Source organism: Chiloscyllium plagiosum, unplaced genomic scaffold (assembly GCF_037043375.1).
Source record: "Chiloscyllium plagiosum isolate Xiang-an unplaced genomic scaffold, Cpla_swu_hap1 HiC_scaffold_20, whole genome shotgun sequence".
In the NCBI taxonomy this organism is placed as follows: Eukaryota; Metazoa; Chordata; class Chondrichthyes; order Orectolobiformes; family Hemiscylliidae; genus Chiloscyllium; species Chiloscyllium plagiosum.
This window is the reverse complement of record NW_028270158.1, coordinates 2,341,442-2,357,858: the sequence shown is the minus strand read 5'-3', so window position 1 is coordinate 2,357,858 and position 16,417 is coordinate 2,341,442. Positions and strand designations below refer to the sequence as shown.

The window sequence follows — 16,417 nt, the reverse complement described above, 5'->3', positions numbered from 1 at the left end:
CCTCCACAACAGTATCCAAATGGGTGTACCTGTTACAGAAGGGGACAGCTACAGGGGACCCATGCCCTGCCCTGTCTGCTGGTCACCTGTCTATCTACCTGAACCCACACTGTGACCATGTCTCTGAAACTCTCTGCTATGACCTGACCTGTCCCCTGCAGGACCCTCGTGTACCCAGCTCCTGTACCAACCTGATCCACGTGGTCTGACAGGAGCTCCAATTGGACACACTTCCTGCAGATGTAGCCGACAGGATTGTTGGAACTGTCTCGGATTCCCACCTTCTGCAGCAGAAGCATGCTACTCTGCTCACTGCCATTTTTACCCTCTCTCACTTTCATTAAAGCATTCACCTTATTCCCTGTTGTATTTGTTTGGGTGATGTCCTCTCTGTCCCAGTTCTTCGGATGTTTCCCTTTCTTTCTGAGCTGGCATTGCTTTCATTCAGGCCTCGTCTGTATCTACTCCATCTCCCACACACTCTGCCCTCTCCCCTCCCTCTCCCATTCCTCGTCCTCATTTCAAACATGTGACCTGAGTGCGCTTTTACAAGTGACTTTCTCACTAAATTACAAAATGTTTTACAAACATTTTAATGCATTTTTTTTGTTCATCCCAAGTCAGAGACGGTGGGGGGGTATTAGGCTCATCTACTGTGTCCACTTTCTTTTTTTAGGTTTTTAGTTTTTTCCCCCACTTCCTTACTGTCTGCAGAGAGCTCAGTCTCTCCAGGGAATGGCATTGATAGCATCACACCACCATCAGATCCGGAGTGTGGCAGCGGCTGGGAACCAGAGCAGGGACATTGACGGTCGGAGATCGAGGTGAATGCGGGAAGAGAGAGAGTCCAACACAGTGCTGAGGGAAAGCAGGAGGCCTGAGCTCTCCCAGAGAGCGGGCCAACGTGGGGGGGGGGGGGGGTGGAGATCGAGCCCCTGGAGGGAGTGCCAGCCCAGCTTGGCTAAGTGCTTAAGCAATACAAAAACCAACCTTTTCCCAGCTACCATCACTTCTGAGGAAAGGTCACTGGACCCGAGACAATAACTCTGTTTCTCTCTCCACAGGTGCTGTTAGATCTGCTGAGTTTCTCCAGCAATTTCTGTTTTTGTTTCTGATCTCCAGCATCCACAGTTTCTGACTTTGAACATCTGCAGTTTTTTTCACTTAAGAAAGACTGTTTAACTTTCTTTCTTTATTTTTCTACTTTGTGCCTAAGATTTTGACCCTAGGTGCCTTTGTACTCAGGATGGCACCAGGAATGGTGACTTTGTTCACTTTCTCTGTAGTCCTGTACTTCTGGAGTTGATACATGTGACAATGAAATCTAACTGAAATCTAAATTCTAATTGATTTACTCCTGCACCAGCGTCAGGTACCAGTGACTGCTGTCTGTCACCTCCAGCCTGACATCCCTTCCCCTCGCCTTCAACAATCCAAAGGGACCTTTCCACCTTCGATATCTTGTGGACTCATCAATTATCCCAGGAGCCCTCCAACTCCCACAACACCTTCTTGGGACAGGAGAGATGATTTGACACCTGTCCTTCCCACAGACCAAGCCTCACACACACACTCCCGGCTCAGACAGTGATCTAGACACACACCTTTTGATTGTGAATATTCACAAGGAGCTGTCCTCTGTGCACACCCCCTGGAGGGTGGGAGTGGGATTCAGACTGAAGACAGACTGTGTGCTGCTTTACAGATAACTTGCACTCAGTCTGTAACCACAACCTCCAATCTGCCTGGGGCACAGCGAGAGTATCTACACTACGATCTGCTGGTCCAGGTGTATTGCAGGACAGACCGCACACACTGACACCTCTCAGTGACTGATCGGCACATTCCTACCTTCTCTCCACGCCTTTAAAATCTAAAAATAGAACGTTAATATACTCAGTGACCAAGGCTCTACACCCTTCAGTGATACTGAGTTTCACAGGTTCACCACTCTTTGAGTGAAGAAATGTTTCCTCACCTCAGTCTGAAATGGTCTACCCCATATTTTGAGACTGTGTCCCCTGATTTTAGGCTCCCCAACCAGGGGAAAACATTCTCTCTGTATCTAGCCCTGTTAGAATTTTACACGTTTCAATTGGATCTCCTCACATCTTTCTACACTCAAGTGAATACAGGTCCAGTCAAAACCAATCTCTCCTCACAGGACATCCCCAGTATCAGCCGAGTGAACCTGCCCTGCACTCTCTCTATGTCTAGTGTATCCTCTATTAGTTAGAGGAACCAAAACCACACACAGTACTCCAGGTGTAGTCTCACAAAGTCCTGTATAATTACAGTAAAACACCCCTATTTCTGAATTCAAACCCTCTTGAAATGAAGTAAACCATATGCCTTCCTGATTACTTGCTGCAGCTGCCTGACTACTTTCATTATTGAAAATTGTGGCGCTGGAAAAAATACAGCAAGTCAGGCAGCATCTGGGAACCAGGAGAGTCATCCTGATGAAGGGCTTATGCCCGAAACGTCGATTTTCGTGCTCCTCGGATGCTGCCTGACCTGCTGTGCTTTTCCAGCACCACTCTCTCGACTCTCATCTCCAGCAGCTGCAGTCCTCACTTTCTGCTGACTACTTTCATTGACTGGTGTATAAGGATCCCAGATCCCTTTGCACATCCGTACTTACCAATAGATCACATTTCAGTCATATTCTACCTTCCTGTTTCTCACATGAAAGTGTATAAGTTCACATTTAGCCACATGGCACTGTATCTGCTGTGGGATTGCTCCCTCACTCACTGTTCTAAAGCCCCCTCAAACCTCTACCACAAATGGATCTTACTGAGCCGAGGTAAACATTGTATATCCCAGTAAACCACGATATAACCTCAGCCACTGAGGGCCAATCAGCATCCATTCTATTTGAAAGCCTTTGATATTAGTTTTGGTTTAATGCAGGAAGGTGACAGACAAGTCATAGATATCTTTCAGACAGTGAGGTTTGTTCAAGGGAAAACTGTGGAAGCTTTCACCAGAGTTACAGGATTCAAAAAGCTGACACAGTCTTTCCTTGATCAAGGAAACAAGACCACGTGTGTGGGAGAATGTGAGGCCTGCAGATGCTGCAGATCAGAGTGGAGAGTGTGGTGCTGGAAAAGCACAGCAGGTCAGGCAGCATCCGAGGAGCAGGAGAATCTACGTTTCAGGCATAATCCCTTCATCAGGAATGTGTATGTGGGGTTCAAAAGAAACGTTTCTCGAATTGAAATGGAGGCTGGTGGTAGCTGCTGCTAATGTGGGGGGATACGTTGATTTGCATCACACTTTGATTGAACCAAGAACTGACTTTATCAATCCTTAGGAGATCGAAAAAATGTCAGGGATAAACATCAGGCCACATTAGATTTTATTATTACACTTCTTGCTAATAGAATCACAGAATGTTACAGTACAGAAGGAGGCCGTTCGACCTATCGTGTCTGTACTGGCTTCTGAAAGAGCTACCCAGATAGTCCCACTCTCCAGCCCTATCTCCACATCCTCCAAATTCACCCCTTTCAAATATATCTCCAGCTCTCTTCTGAACCCTCCGATGGAATCTGCCTCCCCCACTCTCCCAGGCAGCACATTCCAAATCCAAACGACTCTCTGAGTAAAGACGTTTCTCCTCATCTCACTCCTAGCTCTCTTGCTGACAATCTTGAAATTGTGACCCCTAGTTACTGACATACCAACTATTGGAAACAGAATACCCTTCTGTACTCTGTCAAAATTGTTCTCCATTTTGAACACCTCAGTAAGGTCACCTCTCATCTTTCCTTGTATCTAAATGGTGACAGGCAGGAGGATACCAGAAGAAGGTGTGATGGAACTTCCAATGAGCTTATTGCCCAGACTCCTATTGGACTGATCGGTGGATCAAAACCCAACAAAGCAGGTGTGGCTGATCCGGATTCAAACCAGATTCAAATATGAAATGAGAAAGTTAAAAATATACTTTTAAATAGTTTTCATGAAAACCATTCCCAGGGACTGGAAGGTGCCAGTTAGTACTTTGCAATCAGTGGGGTCACTTTGCCCTAGGGAAGTAAGATACTGCCTCTGTTTCTGGAAAAAGGTCATCACAAGTTCATTTCATGCAATGATGCAACTTTTGCTCAGTTTTCATTTCCAAAGCACTGTCTCTTTTCCAATTGCCACATCACTGTGCGACGGTCAGGAACACTGCAGCTGGCCCCAGGGGACAGTCTTTCAGACACACTCAGCTGTTGGAGGGAAGGTGGGCACCAGCTAATGTTACATGTCCACAAATGGAGATATACCTTCTGTAAACTGTTACCATATTTGTTCATGTATTTAATCATGGAATGTAAGGAGGTATTCAGTTTGTATTGATAAGGGGCGTCTCACTGGCATTATCTCATCTGAAAGATAGTCCTCTATCTGAGCAGCACTTCCCCATCACTGCATCGAAATATCTGTCTGGATTTGAAATGGCAAATTGTGGATTTGGGGTGAAACTCCTGTCTGTCTGAGGGAGGTGAGATGGTTGTTGCTAAGCCAAGACAAACAGGAATAACTGAAACTGGAATACAATAGTGATTATTGTGCAATTTTGTTTACTGTGAATTGTAAATGAGTGTTATATAATTTATTTTATGGCTTGTGATACTTTCTATGCAATTCTGTTGTCACTAAAATCTCAGAAAACATTCTAATCTTGATGTTTCTTTGATGCTGTTAGAATTGATATTTTTCCTCTCAGCATTTGTTCTAACTTATTTTTTTACAAATTGCAAACTCCTTTTAAAAAATAATCGTGGTTTGGATTTTTGAGAAATGAATTTGTCTCCATAACTGATGTTTTTTCTCCTGGTGTCTCTGATCTCTGCTGCATGTGTGTGTGTGCCCATTAGACAAGCTCAGGCTAACGCAGTCAGTAACTGAAAGGGAAAGGGAAAGAGGGAATTCTTTGTGACTCCTGTTTTTTCTTAGTACAAAAAAAAATGAATAACAAGATGCCTCTGGCTGCCAGCATTGTCTGTTTGAGGAACAATCCCTCCAGTTACATTCACAGGGATTACATGCTCTTCCCATGTGTGATTCCAATATGTTTTCCGCTTTAGTCATTATGAAGTTGTTGCTGAATACTTTTCGTTAGCCCTGTATCCAGACGCAGATAAATCTTGAGCAGAAATAGGCCCAACCATCTCTTCATCAATGACCTTTCCTCCATCGTAAGGTCAGAAGTGGGGATGTTTGCCGATGATTACATAATGTTCAGCAACATTCGCAACTCCTCAGATACTGAAGGAGTCCATGTTCAAATGCAGCAAGATCTGGATAATGATCAGATGGCTTGGGCTGACAAGTGGCAATTAACACTTACACCACACAAATGTCAGGCAATGACCATCTCCAATAAAAGAGAATCTTACCACCGTCCCTTGACATTCAAAGATATTACCGTGACTGAATCCTCCACTGTCAATATCCTGGAGGCTACCACTGACAAGAGCAAACCAGAGGCTAGGATCCTGCAGCAAGTAACTCAGCTCCTGACTCCCCAAAGTTTGTCCATCACCTCCAAGGCATAAGTCAGGAGTGTGACGGAATATTCCCCACTTGGACAAAGCAGCCTGTTTGATTGGCATCACATCCACTCCCTCCACCACTAATGCTCAGTCGCAGCATTATGTATCATTTACAACATGCACTGCAGCGACTCATTAAACTACCTTAGAAAGCGCCCTCCAAATCCACGACCACCTCCATCTTGAAGGACTAGGTCAGCGATACATGGGAACACCATCTCCTGCAAGTTCTCCTCGAAGCCCCTCACCATCCTGACTTGGAAATATATCGTCGTTCCTTCAGTGTTGCTCGGTCAGAATCCTGGAATTCCCTCCCCAGTGGCATTGTGGGTCAACCTCCAGCACATGGATGGCAGGTAACTGTTCAGAGTTTGCACATTCTCTCTGTGCCTGCATGGGTTTCCTCCGGGTGCTCTAGTTCCCTCTCACAGTCCAAAGTTATGTGGCTTCGCCTTGCTGAAAGCAGGTCACAGGAATAGGGTAGGGTAGGGGTAGAATAGAATAGGGGCTGGGTCTGAGGGACGCTCTTCGGAGGGTCGGTGTGGACTTGCTAGGCCAAAGGGCCTACTTCCACACTGTAGGGATTCTATGATGTTATGCAGCGGTTCAAGCAGGCAGTTTACCACCACCTTCTCAAAGGGCAACTAGGGATGGGGTAATAAATACTGACCCAGCCAGCTATGTGGAGAAAGTGCTAGACATCAGGGTCAAAATGTGTGCCATTGGAAAAGCGCAGCCAGTCAGGCAGCATCCGTGGAGCAGGAGAGTCAATATTTCGAGAATAAGCCTAATCCAACTATTCTACCTGTCTACCTTCCTTCCCAAGTATCTGCTCCACCCTCCTCTCCCACCTACCACCATCACCCCCACTTCCATCTACCTATCACATTCCCAGCTACCTTGGGTAAACTCCTCATTCCTGATGAAGAGCTGATGCTCGAAACGTCGACTCTCCTGCTCCTCGGATGCTGCCTGACTGGCTGTGTTTTTCCAGGGTCAAACCTTTTGACAGTCAGCAATGCCCACATCTCATTAATGAATGTAACTAAACGGCCCAATCAGAACAGTCTTTAGAGAGAGCAAATTTAAATTCCCTCTGCATGAAAAATGCTTCATGATTTCCCCCTGGAAATGTCTGATCTCTAATTTAAAGTTGATGTAGCCCTTGTTCTGGATTTCCTCATCACAAACACTGCAATTTGACCACCTCTCTGGATTTTAAGTGCGAGCAGCAGCGGAGCTAGGACGAACTCGGAAAACTGCAGATAAGGTAAGGCAGTTTTTATTAAAATTACTTACCGGTAGCGGGCAGCAGTGTTTTTTCTCTTTTACAGAAGGAGTGGGAGCAGTGGGGGAAGTGACATGGACTGGAGGGGCAGCCGGGAAGGAAAGCAGTGACCATATATATCAGCAAGGCGGCTAAACCCGAGACTCTACTACTGTAGAGTCTCCCACCCACCCTCCTCCTCTAACCTAGTTAATAAGTAGGAAGAGCGGGAGCGACGACCAGGGGACTGCCGGTAATATATCTGGGCAGTGGCTGAACCCGAGACACTACATGTGTTGTGTCTCCCACCCGCCCAGCCTCCTCTAACCAAAAATAGGACTCTGGTTTGTTAAAGTAAGGATTTTCTATTTCTTTATCGGTGAATGGTTAAAAATTTACTTTTTATGGTTTATCTATTAATTGGTTTTTAGAAAAAGACTATAGCAGAGAGGTATCAGAAAGTATTTTAACTCAAACCTATACAAAGTAATAAAGTAATTAACTAAGCAGAGATGGCTGGACAGGTGATGCACTGTAGCTGTATGATGTGGGAGCTGGCTGGTCCCATTGTGAATGGCAGTGACCACATCTGCAGCAAGTGTTGGTTGCTGGAAGAACTCCGGATCAGAGTTGAGGATCTGGAATCTGAGCTTCAAACACTGCGGCACATCCGGGAGGGGGAGAGTTACCTGGATGCTTTGTTTCAGGAGGCAGTCACACCTGGGAGATTAAGTAATTCACATTCAGTTAGTGATCAGGGACACCAGAGTGTGACTGTTAGTGAGGCAGGTAGGGGGAACCAGAGTTCAGGAGTGGAGGAGCCTCAGCCCTTGACCTTGTCCAACAGATATGAGATTCTTGCTCCCTGTACGGATGAGGAAAAGGGCTCTGGACAGGATGAGCCAACTGACCAAAGCACCATGGTCCAGAAGGCCATTCAAGGGGGGGGGAGCTAATAGACAAGTAGTTGTTATAGGGGATTCTATAATTAGGGGGACAGATAGTATCCTTTGCAAGCCGGATCGGGAGTCCTGCATGGTGTGTTGCCTGCCCGGTGCCAGGGTGCGAGACATCTCCGACCGGCTTGAAAGGATATTGGAGCGGGAGGGGGGGATCCAGTTGTTGTGGTCCACGTTGGGACTAACAACATAGGCAAGACTAGGGTGGAGGACCTGTTTGGGGATTATCGAGCACTAGGAAGGAAATTGAAGAACAGGTCCTCAAGGCTCATAATCTCCGGATTACTGCCCGAGCCACGTGCCAATTGGCATAGGGATAAGAAAATTAGGGGAGTAAACACGTGGCTAAGGGATTGGTGTGGGAAAGAGGGATTCCACTTCATGGGGCATTGGCATCAGTTTTGGAACCGGGGGGATCTGTATTGTTGGGACGGTCTCCACCTGAACCGATCAGGTACCAATGTTCTAGCGAAGAGGATAAATAGGGTGGTCAGTAGGACTTTAAACTTCTGAGTTGGGGGGAAGGGAAAGTGAAAGTGACAGGGAGCATGGAGTTAAATGGAAAGATAAGTAGGAGGATAGCATATGTGCAGGCAGATTTAAACTTGAGACAGACTGGGAATGCAGCAAAAAGGAAGGATAACTTAGGACATCTTATGACTTCCAATATCTCTAATGATAAGAAAGTTAACATTAAGGCACTTTACCTGAATGCTCGTAGCATTTGTAAGAAAGTAGATGAACTAACGGCACAGATCATCGTGAATGATTATGATGTGGTAGGCATCACAGAGACGTGGTTGCAGGGGGTTCAGGACTGGCAGTTAAACATCCAAGGGTTTTCAACTTATCGAAAAAACAGGGAGGTGGGCAGAGGGGGCGGGGTTGCCTTGTTAGTTAAGAACAAAATTAAATCTATGGCACTGAATGACATAGCGTCGGACGATGTGGAGTCTGTGTGGGTGGAGTTGAGGAACCACAAAGGCAAAAAAACCATAATGGGAGTTATGTACAGACCTCCTAACAGTGGTCAGGACCAGGGGCGCAACATATACCGGGAAATAGAGAAGGCATGTCAGAAAGGCAAGGTCACAGTGATCGTGGGAGACTTCAATAGGCAGGTGGACTGGGTAAATAATGTTGCCAGTGGATCCAAAGAAAGGGAATTCATGGAATGCTTACAGGATGGCTTTTTGGAACAGCTTGTCATGGAGCCTACAAAGGAGCAGGCTATTCTGGACCTAGTGCTACGTAATGAACCAGACTTTATAAAAAATCTTAAAGTAAGGGAACACTTAGGAAGCAGTGATCATAATATGGTAGAGTTCAGTCTGCAGTTTGAAAGTGAGAAGGCAAAATCAGATGTAATGGTGTTACAGTTAAATAAAGGCAATTATGAGGGCATGAGAGAGGAACTGACGAAAATAGACTGGAAGCAGAGCCTAGCGGGGAAGACAGTCGAGCAAAAATGGCAGGAGTTTGTGGGTATAATTGAGGACACTGTACAGAGGTTCATCCCCAAGAAGAGAAAGATTATCTGGGGAGGGATTAGACAGCCATGGCTGACAAAGGAAGTCAGGAAATCTATCAAAGAAAAAGAGAGATCCTATAAAGTGGCCAAGAGCACTGGGAAATCAGAAGATTGGGAAAGCTACAAAAACAAACAGAGGATAACAAAGAGAGAAATAAGGAAGGAGAGGATCAAATATGAAGGTAGGCTAGCCAGTAATATTAGAAATGATAGTAAAAGTTTCTTTCAGTACTATAAGAAACAAACGACAGGCAAGAGTAGACATTGGGCCACTTCAAACTGATGCTGGAAGCCTAGTGATGGGAGATAAGGAAATAGCAGGAGAACTTAATAAGTACTTTGCGTCAGTCTTCACAGTGGAAGACATGAGTAATATCCCAAAAATTAAAGGGAGTCAGGGGGCTGAGTTGAGTATGGTTGCCATTACAAAAGAGATAGTGCTAGAAAAGCTAAAAGGTCTTAAAATTGATAAATCTCCTGGCCCTGATGGGTTACATCCTAGAGTTCTGAGGGAGGTGGCTGAGGAAATAGCAGAGGTTGAGATCTTTCAAAAGTCACTGGAGTCAGGGAAAGTCCCGGATGATTGGAAGATCGCTGTTGTAACCCCATTGTTCAAGAAAAGATCAAGACAAAAGATGGAAAATTATAGGCCAATTAGCCTAACCTCGGTTGTTGGTAAAATTCTAGAATCCATCGTTAAGGATGAGATTTCTAAATTCTTGGAAGAGCGGGGTCGGATTAGAACAAGTCAGCATGGATTTAGTAAGGGGAGGTCGTGCCTGACAAACCTGTTAGAATTCTTTGAAGAGATAACAAGTAGGTTAGACCAGGGAAACCCAGTGGATGTGGTCTACCTAGACTTCCAAAAGGCCTTAGATAAGGTGCCACACGGGAGGCTGCTGAGTAAGGTGAGGGCCCATGGTGTTCGAGGTGAGCTACTGGTATGGATTGAGGATTGGCTGTCTGACAGAAGGTAGAGAGTTGGGATAAAAGGTTCTTTTTCGGAATGGCAGCCGGTGACAAGTGGTATCCCACAGGGTTCAGTGTTGGGGCCGCAGCTGTTCACATTATATATTAATGATCTGTATGAAGGGGCTGGGGGCATTCTAGCGAAGTTTGCCGATGATACGAAGTTAGATGGACAGGCAGGTAGTACTAAGGAAGTGGGGAGGCTGCAGAAGGGTCTAGACAGTTTGGATGAGCGGTCCAGGAAATGGCTGATGGAATTCAATGTGAGCAAATGCGAGGTCTTGCACTTTGGAAAAAAGAATACAAGCATGGATTAGTTTCTAAACGATGAGAAAATTCATAAAGCCAAAGTACAAAGGGATCTGGGAGGGCTAGTCGAGGATTCTCTAAAGGTAAACATGCAGTTTGACTCTGTGATTAAGAAAGCGAATGCAATGTTGTCATTTATCTCAAGAGGGTTGGAATATAAAAGCACCGTTGTGCTACTGAGACTTTATAAAGCTCTGGTTAGGCCCCATTTGGAGTACTGTATCCAGTTTTGGGCCCCACACCTCAGGAGGGACATACTGGCACTGGAGCGTGTCCAGCAGAGATTCACACGGATGATCCCTGGAACGGTAGATCTAACATACAAGGAACGGCTGAGGATCCTGGGATTGTACTCATTGGAGTTTAGAAGGTTAAGGGGAGATCTAATAGAAACTTACAAGATAATACATGGTTTGGAGAGGGTGGACGCTAAGAAATTGTTTCCGTTAGGCGAGGAGACTAGGACCAGTGGACACAGCCTTAGAATTAGAGGGGGTAAATTCAGAACGGAAATGCGGAGACATTTCTTCAGCCAGAGAGTGGTGGGCCTGTGGAATTCATTGCCACAGAGTGTAGTGGAAGCCGGGACGCTAAATGTCTTCAAGGCAGAGATTGATAAATTCTTGATGTCACAAGAACTTAAGGGCTACGGGGAGAATGCGGGTAAGTGGAGTTGAAATGCCCATCAGCCATGATTGAATGGCGGAGTGGACTCGATGGGCCGAATGGCCTGACTTCCGCTCCTATGTCTTAGGGTCTTATGATCTTATGGCTCTCAAACTTCATGCAAAAGATATCTGTGGTACCTGTCTGCATTAGTTAACCTTTTAAAGGCTAATTGTGAAAAATCTACACTATTCCCCGATAGCAGGAAATACTACTCCCCCAGCCACTGCAACATGTCCAACATAAACGGGTTGACAACCCAATGGTACGGCCATTGGACTAATCCAGAAATCCAGACCATGTTCTGCAGCATTAGGGCAGATAAAATTTCAATAATGATCTGGAAATAAAAGTCTAATGGTGTTGATGAAACCATTGCTGATTGTTGTCAAAACCCATCTGGGTGACTAACTTGGATGAAGGTTTCAGGGCAATGTCAGATGTCGGTTCTTTACACAGAGAGTGGTGGGCGTGTGGAATGCACTTCTAGCAGTGGGAGTAGAGTCTGATGCATTCCTGAAGAAGGGCTAATGCCCGAAACGTCGATTCTCCTGTTCCCTAGATGCTGCCTGACCTGCTGCGCTTTTCCAGCAACACATTTCCATCTCTGATGCATTAGGGACATTTAAGTGACTGCTGGACAAGCACATGGATGATCGTACAATGTTAGGTGTGTCGGTGAGTTTGATCTTAGAGTAGGATACAAGTCAACACAACATCAAGGGCCAAAGGGCCTGTACTGTGCTGTACTGCTCTATGTTCTATAGCCTAGAGGTTGATGGATCCAATCTCTCACCTGCACCTTATTTACATCCATATAGTGCAATGATAGTAGTCATGCCTTTGTGCCAGGGGGTCTGGGTCCAGGTCCTATCTGCTCTGGTAGTGTGTCAGAGCACAGTTTACCACATGGGACTGTGATTAAGTCCCTGTCCACCTGAAATGTCCTTTCATATTGCACTTGGCATTCCAAAGCCTTTTGAATTACTTCCTGTAACTGAGCCGTAACATTGTGGAATCTGGGGTCATGCCACATAAATCTCTTTGACCCTCCACAGTTCCAAATCCTCTACTGTTTAGAAAATTTTACAATTTGGCTATCTTGAATCCAAAGCTTTGACACTCTCACATTGAATGCCAGCTGCCGTGGTTACTTTTTCCAATACACCTGACCTGTACCATCTATAAATGTACTGTGCTTCCTAATTCAATGTTTTGAGACCATAAGACCAAGAGAAATGGTAACAGGAGAAAGGTGCTCAGCCCCTCGACCCTACTCCACCATTGAATCGGATCGTGGCTGATCTGAAACACCTCACAGCCACTTTCCTGCCCTTTCCCCGTCTGATGAAGAATTGATCTCAGCCTTCAATATCCACAAGGACTCTGCCCCCACAGCTCTCTGTGGTAAGGTGGTCCAAAGACTCCCAACCCTCTGAGGGAAGAAATTCCTCCCTAACTCAGTCTAACATTGATGCCCCTTTATTTTGATACACGAGCTTTTGGAGCGCTGCTCCTTCAGAAAGCTAGTGCTTCCAATGAAACCTGTTGGACTATAACCTGGTGTTGTGTGAGTTTTAACTTTGTCCACCCCAGTCCAACACCGGCATCTCCACATCATGACCTTTATTTTGAGATTAATCTTTGCTCATAAGACAATCCCGCATTCCAGGACAATCCTTCCTTAAACTAGGACCCAAACCAACTCAGAGTACTCCAGACGTGGTCTCCCCAGCCCCTTGTAATTGGATTTTGTGACTTTATTTCTTTATTTCAGGTTTTTGTAAATTTGCTGATAAACTGAAGACATGTCTCACATTCCACTGATCAGAAAAGTCCTTCACTGTGTCTCTTACTTCTCAAATAATTAGCAACTCTGTGTCAAAAGGTTATCTAAAATTCAGAGCACTTTCAATTCCGCTAATAATTGCTTGTGTTGAAGTTTGTCAAGTGCGTTCGAAAAGCCAGCACTCAGTCACCCCCCGGTGACACATTTAAAATATCTACCAATGCCAGTTATCTCTCATCGATCAGATAATACTGAACACCACTCTGTACTCAGTCATTGTGTCGCTCTGAATACATTCCGATCATTTCCCACTACCTTTATTTCATTGTGCCTCTCTCCCTTCTTAAATAACACAATGACATTTACAATCCTCCCGTCCAGTTCCTCAATCGGGAAAACCTGGGGAATTTCAGCGAACACACACCTGGACACTGGAAAGTTTGGGGAGAAACTCTCAAAATATTTGTCCACCGTAAGTCCTATTATTTTCCCCATTTTAAACATATTGAATCCACTAAATTCTTGCCTTGACTTACACTGTGGACGTCATAGATCTGTAAGGGTTACGTAGCGGTTTTATATTGTTACAAATCACACAACACCAGGTTATAGTCCAACAGGTTTAATTGGAAGCACTAGCTTTCGGAGCGCTGCTCCTTCATCAGGTGATACCCGAAAGCTAGTGCTTCCAAATAAACCTGTTGGACTATAACCTGGTGTTGTGTGATTTTTAACTTTGTCCACCCCAGTCCAACACCGGCATCTCCAAATCATGGTTTTATATTATACGTTACTTCTATTAAATCTTCCCTAACATGCTCAGTCCAGGTCACTGTGATCAATTCCCATCTGTTGAACTTTTAAATCTCCACAGACAGCAGAAATTAAACAGGAACCGTTTTCACTAGCAAGTAACCTTGCTGTGCCCAGATCTTGTAACCCACTTCTTGCTATGGATATATTAATAAAGTGATCTAGCGATATTTGTAAACATGTTACACTCAGTCCAATGATGAAGAGAGATTTTTTTACAGTTTATTTTTTGGGGAAAGGATTAAAACAGTCCTGTCACTGGACAGGAGCTCCCAGTGTCCCGAGTGTAGCCCCTTTCCCAAGCTTTAACCACAAAGTGACAATCCCAAAATTTGGAAGGTGTCCACCTTCGCCTGAAATGTTGTTCATTAAACGGGAGCTGAATTCCAGGGGAAACAATCTCACTCAGTTATTGACACTTTAATATCTCACATAAACGCTCTGCCAGACTGCTGTCCAGTTTCAATCTTTAGGTTTTTTTGAATATGTTTTTAGAAAGTACAAATTATGCACATTGCATATTAAAGATTTTTTTTACTGAAAATAAAGTGTGAAAAATTGATCCTTATAATCTATCCGAAAGGTTTGTTTGTAACGGTGCAGTCTGTCCGCTCTCCTGTACTGCTATGTGCTAACCAACATGACTGAACTACTCTCTCATTGTTAAAGCCTCTCAAAATATTTACAGAAAGTGTTTTCCTTCACTTACCTTGGCTGATCTGAATTTGTGTCGGGGGAACAGCTGCTGCAGAAATCAGCAGAAGAGGCAGGGTCAGAACCACTGGAGTGCGGCTGAACATTGTCATTGCACTTGGACTAGCTCCCACACCCAGCTCCGAGCCACAGGACTCTCTCCTGCATCTCTCTCCTCTGCACTCTCAGTGCTGCTGTCGCTCCCCCTGCCCCAGCCAAGCCCTCCCTTTATGGAAATAAGACATGGCTCAAGAGGCTGCTTTTGTATTCTGAAAAAGGTCTGTTAAGCTCTGCACAGAGAGAGGGAAAATAATATTAAGGATTTGGGTAAAGGGAATGCACGCGTTTATAATGTTGGTGCTGAACACAAACAGTATTTTGGGAATGGTGAGTGCATTTTAGAGAATATAGGGGAGTAATTTGGTGGAAAATTCTCTCCTGGTGCTAACATAGTGGGTCAAATGATGTTCTGTGCTGTTCAACTAATGGGACAATAATTGAGATCTAGCTTAGGGGTGTTGAGCTTAAAGTCCCAGCACCACATCACACAGTCACAGGACACCAGGTTATAGACAGGTTTAGTTAAAATTCACCTGACAAAGGAGCAGCGCTCCGAAAGCTTGTGATTTTAAATAAACCTGTTGGACTGTAACCTGATGTTGTGTGATTTCTGACTTTGTCCACCCCAATCCAACACCAGCACCTCCTTGTCATGGATACCACATCCTACTGGCGATGTGCTGAGGGAGAAAGTTTCCTGTCTCAACCTCCTTATGGAATGGGATTTTGGAAAGAAGGTCCAGGGAGAGAGCTCTCAGGGTCAGGTTTTAGCCAAGATTCATCCCGAGCAGCTCCATGACTCAGGAATCTCTGCTCCCCAATCTGATTCCTGGGACATACACCAAGGCAAATGTTGACAGCATCTGGATGACCAGCAACTTTATGGAAAATGTTCCTTTGTCTTCTCCTGAAACGTGCAGCTTTCCCAGTGCGAAGGCTGATGTAGATGGAGCTTGAGGCTCAGTGGGGAAAGGTCCCAGCCCAGTCAGACCTGTCCTTCCTGCAGCCCGAGAGGAGGCTGGGACCCAGCAAAACCTTGAAGAGGGACCCAGCAGAGAATGTGCAGCATGTAATATAGATGTGAACTATCACTGCGATCTGTAATTGTAGATGTGATGACCAGATCTGAAACCAAAACAGAATTTGCTGGAGAAACTCAATGTGGGAACAAGTTCCTGCAGATGCTGAAGTCTGGACTGAAAATAAAAAAAGCTGGAAATCACAGAGGCTCAGAGTTCTGATGAAGAGTTATCTAGACTCAAAACATTAGCTTGCTCTCTCTCTCTCCATGGATGCTGCCTGACCCACTGTGATTTTCAGCATTTTTAGTTTTCAGTGTTAGAGAAACTCCACAGGGCTGGAAGCAGTTATGTAACAATACGTATGGCAATAGATTTCAGAGCAGGAGTGTTGTCAGCACTAGTTCTCAGTCAGATTGTACAGAATCTAGAGCACAGCTGTGTTAGCCAACTTTCAATCGTTTTTGTCAATACCCCTCTGAAAGTGACACCAACATCAGTCCTTATTGCATAAACAGATTTTAAAATTCATTCATGGGACGTGGGCATCGCTGGTCAGGCCCAGTATTTATTGCCCGTCCCTAGTTGCCCCCCTCGAGAAGATGGGGGTGAGCTGCCTTCTTGAACCGCTGCAGTCCATGTGCTGTGGGTTGACCCACAAAGCCCTGGGGGGGGGGGGAATTCCAGGATTCTGACCCAGCAACATTGAAGGAACGGCGATATATTTTCAAGTCAGGATGGTGAGTGGCTCGGATCGGAACGTGCAGGGGCTGGTGTTCCCATGTATTTG

The 16,417-nt window shown here is 45.2% G+C and overlaps 1 protein-coding gene across 1 annotated transcript in view; it reads right to left on the bottom strand.

The window, feature by feature from the left end:
* clec19a (C-type lectin domain containing 19A) overlaps positions 1–14,694 on the bottom strand; it is a 45,734-nt gene extending 31,040 nt beyond the window's left edge. Inside the window, exon 1 of the mRNA XM_043711046.2 lies at positions 14,565–14,694. Coding sequence (XP_043566981.2) covers positions 14,565–14,661 — 97 coding nt within the window. The 5' untranslated portion in view covers positions 14,662–14,694. The remainder of the gene's footprint in view (positions 1–14,564) is intronic.
* Between the last annotated feature and the right edge of the window lie 1,723 nt (positions 14,695–16,417).